Below are 7,500 nucleotides of genomic sequence, written 5' to 3'. Positions count from 1 at the left end.
TTACAGGGGGGGGGGGGTGTTGCCCTGTTACTGGGAACACGGGCACACTGGGAATACTGCAAAAGTGTGTCTAATCCAGGGACAGAGGAGAGAAGGATGGAGGGATGGGGCGATGGAATGGAAAGGATGAACGATTGATGTTGGGGATAAAGAGAGGAAAACGGTTGGTGGGAGGAGAAATGGATAGTGAGATGGATGGCTGGGGGGGAATGACTGGATGAGAGGATGGAGGGAGGCGGGTGTAGAGAACCTACCTAAAGCCCCGTGGCGCTTTGTGTGAGATTACGTGCAGAGATGGGGCTTGGACTTGGCTGTATTGCCCCACTGGGACCAGGGCTTAGACCGAGACCAACCTGGATTTAGACCGCACCCATCAATAAACCAAGCTGTCTTGTGGTTGAGTTAGTGTTCACTAGGCCCTACTGTACAAAATGCAAAATTCATTATATTGACTAACTAATGTCCACACTTCCGATGTTGACTGATAACATACTGGGGAGTTAGGAATATAGGTTTACATTTAGCACACACAGGGCCATTTCACTTGTAATATGTATTTCTGTTATTAGAGATCTGTTTTTGTGTTTGTGCCCCGGCAGTGGGCCCTCTGATTGGCCGATACTGTGGCACCAAGATCCCTCCGGAGATCCAGTCGTCTACAGGGATCCTGTCTCTGTCCTTCCACACAGACATGGCCGTGGCCAAGGACGGCTTCTCCGCCAGATACAACATGACACACAAGGAAGTCACTGACAGTGAGTACAAGTCCACCAAGAGTATGTGTGCGTGCGTGCTTGCGTGCGTGCTTGCGTGTGTGTGTGTGTGTGCGTGTGAACATGCCCTCTCCCCTCCCTCCCCAGCGTTCCACTGCAGTAACGCGTTCGGGATGGAGAAGGGGAAGATCTCAGACGACCAGATCTCCGCCTCGTCCTCCTTCTACGACAACCGCTGGTTGCCACGGCAAGCACGCCTCAACTACGACGACAACGCTTGGACCCCCACCGACGACAGCAACAAGGAGTTCATCCAGGTAAACCCCCCCCCCCCCCACCACCACACCTTCCCCCCACAAACACACAGAGTGAGAGTGAGAGAATGTGCAGGGGACAGTGTAGAGATTCAGGACTTACAGTCTGAGAGCGATAAGACCACACACCTGTCAGTGTAAGATACAGGAGCTCCATACTGTAGCTGAACTCTGCTGACTGGATGATGGAGCCCCACACCTGTAGCGGTGTGTAAACCATGATGCCAGGAGGAAGTTTAGAAGCCAACCAGATGCTGGCATGTGCAGAGTTATGGGCCTGTCCCCATGAGTTATGGGTCGACCTCCATAACCACGAAAACCCTCCAGCCACACCGACTGGACTCTAAATTCCCCCAGCCATGGCGCTGAGGAGGCAGGAAGTGCCCAGCTCCAGGCCCTGTGCCAGTCTCTCCGCGGCGGGCCAGGACGGGCAGGTTCAGGGCACCTCGTCTGCCAGCGTTACCTTTAGTGGTGCTGGGCCGGCCTCCTGTCTCCAGAGGGGCCCAGGGCCAAGGCCACGTGTCTCTGCGTTCCTGCCTGCATCTCAGCTGCTCTCCTGTGTTAACACCTAGCAGAGAGGGGCCCCTCTCGCACTGCACACACACACGTACGCACATACACACGAGCGTGTACGCACATACACACATGCATGCAAACATACTTACTTACACGTACATAAACAGGTACGCACACACACACACAAGCCACGCACACCTGCTCACACACACACACACACACATACATGAATACAAAAAACCCACACAGAGGCATGCACACGCCCACGCTCACACACGTCCATTGAGTGTGTGTGTGGCCGGAGCAGAGACAGCCTATCTTGACAAACAGCTGTCATAAATGCCAGCGTGCCTCTGCAGCATGCATATCCCAGACCCGGGTCTCTTAACGGGCGACGCATGACTCTGTGTGTGTGTGTGTGTGTGTGTGTGTGTGTGTGTGGGAGGCATGTGTGTGCTGATGTATTGCGTTGAGAGCCACGTGTGTGGTATACAGTCGCTACATGGTTTATGCTGGCTGTGTCGACCTGGAGGGTCCAGTGTTGCGTCCCTGTTGTCACCTGTTCTAGCGCTATCAGTATGTATCCTTATCCAGGGGAGGAGATCAAAATCATGCAGAAAATCAAGTAGAAACAGCCAAGCTGATAGGGAAGACATTTTATTGGCTCATTTAGTACATTTAAGTACTAGGACGATGAGTGTGTCCTGTGTACGTTGCTTTTGTTGTTGACATTCATAGGTTTGACACACCAAATGTAGGACCAAGACGCCCTCTGACAATTCCACATGTAGTGTTGAGTCATGCTCTGTGCAGATTTAGAGATGAATATGCGTGGCTTTGTCTGTGACTGACAGTTTGGTGTAACACCAGAATGGGCTCTAGCCTCTGTTTTTCATCATGATTCACCTTCAGACTACAGAGACATTCCAGAACCTTCTGAATGCTCTCTGTTCTAGAACACTCCACACTGCTGTCTCTGGCTGTCACGGTCCAGATCTTTCGTGTTCTGTTCAGTTCTGTTCTGCAGCTGCTGGACTCGGCTCTGTGTGTGTGCGTGTGTGTGTGTGTGTGTCACGGGTTGATGATGCGAGTGAGGCCGCTGCTCTAACAGCCAGGTGATTGATGAGGGGCCTTCCCAGGGAATAGATAGTTAGCAGCAGCAGCAGTCCTCTGGGCTGCGCATTGATTTGTTGTCGAGGTGTGTTCCTCCCTGGCCCTAAGCTCACACTCTTACTGTAGCTGTGCGTGTGTGTGCGTGTGTGCCAGTGTTTACATGGGTGTGTAGTGGCGGAATACAAAGATGCTGTGTTTATGACAGATAACAAACTCAGCATTTTACACCTCTCAGGGTGCTTATGACACACCACGGCTGTGTGTTTGTGTGGGCACAGGTCCAAGGACCATAGCCCTTACTATAGGATAGGCCCCAGTGCCCCAGCTAGCCATCTAGCATTCCAGCCACGTAGCGCACAGCAGAGCGATGGAGATGGAATAGGAAGGTGATTATAGGTATTGTGTGAGAGGAAATTAGAATGAGCGCAGGGTCATTACTATCGATCTGTAGGTGGAGAGGGAGAGAAACGTCTCTCAGACCTGAAGAAGGTGAGAACTATAGACCTGCATCATCTTACCAGAATGTTCCATCTCTCTCTCTCTCTCTCTCTCTCTCTCTCTCTCTCTCTCTCTCTCTCTCTCTCTCTCTCTCTATCTCTCTCTCTCTCTCTCTCTCTCTCTCTCAGGTGGACCTGCAGGTCCTGAAGGTTTTGACGGGCATAGCCACCCAGGGGGCGGTCTCCAAGGAGACGGATAAGACGTACTTTGTCACCACCTTCAAGCTGGAGGTCAGCACCAATGGGGAGGACTGGATGATCTACCGTCATGGAAAGAACCACAAGGTAGGCAGCAAGGACACACACTCACACACACACACACACACACTCACACACACACAGACTGTGAGGTGGAGGGCAAGGACGTACCTTGCATACTCTTGAAACACCCATGTCAAAAAACGTAGGGTCAGCATCAATATATATGGACAACGCCACACACACACACTCACACACACACACACACTCACACACACACACTCACACACCCTTCAAGGGTCCCATGGGAATGGGTCAGAGGCAAGGTTACCTGCCAGACTAGAACAAAGGAGTTCTTTGTGGGTTCTTATCTCTCCTCCTATTTATCATCCTTGGGTGGGAGCTGTCACACACACACACACACACACACACACACACACACACACACACACACACACACACACACACACACACACACACACACACACACACAGCTGGGTGAGAAAGTATCTCGGGGAGGGCCCTAGGAGAGATGAGTGCTAATAAAGCTGTTAGTGCCTCTCTCCGGAGGAGAGGAGAGCTACAGGAATGGTAAGCTGTTTTAAACATCATGGTCACATTCATTGGATTTCTGCACCTCTTAGTGGTTAGGTGTGTTTGTTCTGTGGTCCTAAACTGTCTGGGGTCTTAAAACTCTATCGCAGGACACACACATGCACACACAGACCTTAGGGACAGTCACATATACTCCACTTCCTACCTTGTGTCAGTGGCTCAAATTCAGCTCAGTCTCAGGCTAACCACAGGCTATCCTCTGGACTACAGTTCCCATAAGTCTCGGGTTGGGTCTGGGGTAGATGGAGAAACCACAGGCAGAGAGTGAGAGGGGATTGGGGGGGGGGGGACGTGCGGGGAAGGCTGTAGAGGAAATAGAAACTGGGTAGCTTGGGAACAGAGTCAGGAAGTAGATCAATAGGTTGACAGGACAGTAAGGAACTCAGTGTGGGGTAGATGGTGTCATTACCCTTTAATCTGCCCTGATATTCCCCAACCCTGGAAATCCTGTTTACAGTTCATTACTAAGGCAGAATTCTCAGGAAAAAACTGTGTGCTTAGGAAGGGGTGGCGGTTGATTTAGGAGGGAAAAAAGATCTGCAACTGGGAGAACTGGGACAACACACAGACACCCGCACACACAGACACACACAGACAAACACACAGACACCCGCACACACAGACACACACAGACACACACAGACACACACAGACACACACAGACAAACACACAGACACACACAGACAGATACACACAGACAGACAGACACAGACAGACACACACAGACACACACAGACACACACAGACACACAGACAGACAGACACACACAGACACACACAGACACACACAGACACACACAGACACACACAGACACACACAGACACACACAGACACAGACAGACACACACAGACACACACAGACACACACAGACACACACAGACACACACAGACACACACAGACACACACAGACAGACACACAGGCGGGTGGTCTTTAGGGCAGCCCCCTGCTGTGTCAGTCTGTCCCTAATCCTCCAGTAAAGCTGTCTACAAGCCTGCACAGCTCTGAGACCTGTGTCTCCATCAGCCCACTGGCACTCCATCACATTGTACAAATGTACAAATGTACATTTGTATTTTTTGTAATATTTGTATTTTTGTATTTTTATATTGTAATTTTCAGATAAATGGTTATCTGGTTGATTGGCTTGTTAGCCTGCTGGCTGGTTTTGGTGTTAGCTGACAGACTGGCAGATGGTTTGCAGGCTGGTTGACTGGTTGTTTACGAATATATACTGTAGAAGAGGTGTTGTGAGATAGCTGTCTTTATAACATGTATCTGGAGCCTGGCTTCCTACCAGTGCAGCACTGCTTCCTGTTGGCCCCATCTGTCCCCGTCATGGAGGGACAGTTTCCTGAGACCGAGTGGGGAGACAGGGTCAAGGGCAGCAGCTGGGGACCGGAATTTTGTCGTCAGCTCTCTGCTGTTGAAATGACAGTGTCAGCGCCGTGGTGCCTAATGTCCCTTCTCGGCTCCGGTAGCACAGACAGTCTGTCAGCATCACAGGCCATGCCACTCTGGGCCTCTTCTGGATGACCTACCAGGCCACTCACACTGCCTGTAGACACAGGAACCTAGCTTTCCTAATCACTAGGATGTTGAGGAGCTGCCGACTATTTACTGGTTGAGATGTGAGAAGATAGGATTGGTGCAGGAGACAGGAGAGCATTCCTTCAGATCGTTTCAATGGACAAGACGTACATTTTACTGTGTTCCATCGATCCAATCTATCCGAGTTTTTGTGTATCCAATCTTCCCAGGTCAAGAGAAGGTAGAGGGGGGGTGGTCGGGTAGTGGTAAGCTACAGGGACTATCCCTCAGTTGTTTTCTGATGAACTATGTTGTGCTGGGTGAAGCCTTACATCAATATACTGGATCTGCTCTCTGCCTTGGTCTGGATAACTTCATTCTTTCACTTTACCCCCCTTCTCCCTCAATCACTCCATTCCTCCTTCCTCCGTATGCCTCTCTCTCTCTCTCTCTCTCATTCCCTCATTCCCTCCCAAGGGCATCGTACATCTGAGAAAGTCATCAGAACCAAGACAGGTCAATTTATGCTGTTTTTACAAATGTTATTCTGTAACAAAATGTAGAGAGGTTTGGTGCTTAGAGCCCACGGTGGACACAATGCTCACACACATTCAGTATTCATGCACACACACACACACACACATTGTGTGAGTCCTGCTGTACGTGTCCCTCAGTGTGATTTCCAGGCCAGCAGGCGTTTGTGCCGTGAGCAAGTCTGGTCCTCGTCTCCTCTGACATCTGCAGGACAGCTCCAGGACACGGCCATTGTCACACAACATTACACTGATTTGTTAGATCTGAAAGCTATTTAATAATGCCATTAAAGTCATGTTACAAGCCACATGGAACATATGGAATGTATGTTAGGTTGTACTGTAAAACTCTTGGGGGGGGGGGGACACACACACATACTCACACACTGCTCACAGGATATGGAAAGTTCTGGAAAAGATTGCCTGAGTGGTGAACTGATCAGATGACAAAACCTGTTAAAGAAGGCAGCATTCAAGATGTAGAACAGGTTCCTGATGTAAAACATAATGCCTGTCTATTTTTTCTGTACCTCTTCCACTTCCATTTCCTCCATGTTCAATTTGGAGACTTATTCTAAGCAGACAACTTCAGCCTGCTAAGCTGTAAACAGACAGTATAATAGACAAAGTGTTGCACATACAGTAGACAGACATAACAGTATTTATTATAACAAAACGGAACAGAAATCTTCTTGCAATGTGCATACATTATCAAAACCAATTTCACAGTATGAGGTACATTACGGTACTTAAAATATTACTGTGAAAAGCCATAGTGCTGTCGTCCAAAATGAATATTCCATTCTGAGACGTCTATCTATTTCATTAATCCTGTCTGGGGCGCGTATGTACAGTACAACATCACAGCTGTCCATAGTCTGGATACTGTAATCCACAGTGTGTCTGCGGTCCTGTTCAACTGTAGTGTGTGTGTGTGTGTGTGTGTTGTTGTTGTATTTACCAATCCATGTAAAGACAGTAGACCTCAAAGAGACCCACAAATCTGCGGTGTTCAGCATGATATGTTCATTGATATCTCTGAGCGTTTATCCCGGCTGGTTTATAAAAGCCTCACATCCGAGCATCAGACATCAGAGGAATGCTGTTATCAGACACACTGAAGCGTTGCTTTGAATCGCTTTGTTGTCCACCATCACATGCCATCTCTCTCCCTCACTTACACATGCAAGTAACAATTAACCTTATTCACAAAACACACACAAACACATATGCGCCCACACACACACACATGCATGTCCTTACTTGGAAAGTAGTCACATGCTGGTGACAGAGTTTTTCTGGGAGCGGGGCAGACGGCAACCTAGCCCATCCTCTCAGCTTCCCTCTGACCTCACTCTGGCCCCCTGCCATCCATCTCTGTCAGCCACAGCATCACGAGGGGCCCCTCTAGCTCCTGGTGGGGACGCAGCCCCTAAGACCAGGTCTGGGATCAGTTTACCCCCACCTTT

General features: G+C 49.5%; 1 protein-coding gene across 1 annotated transcript in view; it reads left to right on the top strand.

The window, feature by feature from the left end:
* The window catches only part of nrp2b (neuropilin 2b), a 60,587-nt gene that overhangs the window by 22,686 nt on the left and 30,401 nt on the right, over positions 1 to 7,500 (top strand). The window contains exons 5-7 of the mRNA XM_067254582.1: positions 600 to 755; positions 861 to 1,030; positions 3,283 to 3,438. Of these exons, the coding sequence (XP_067110683.1) occupies positions 600 to 755; positions 861 to 1,030; positions 3,283 to 3,438 (482 nt within the window). The remainder of the gene's footprint in view (positions 1 to 599; positions 756 to 860; positions 1,031 to 3,282; positions 3,439 to 7,500) is intronic.

The sequence above is a fragment of the Osmerus mordax genome, chromosome 2 (assembly GCF_038355195.1).
Source record: "Osmerus mordax isolate fOsmMor3 chromosome 2, fOsmMor3.pri, whole genome shotgun sequence".
NCBI classification, from domain to species: domain Eukaryota; kingdom Metazoa; phylum Chordata; class Actinopteri; order Osmeriformes; family Osmeridae; genus Osmerus; species Osmerus mordax.
This window is presented reverse-complemented; position numbering and strand designations above follow the sequence as displayed.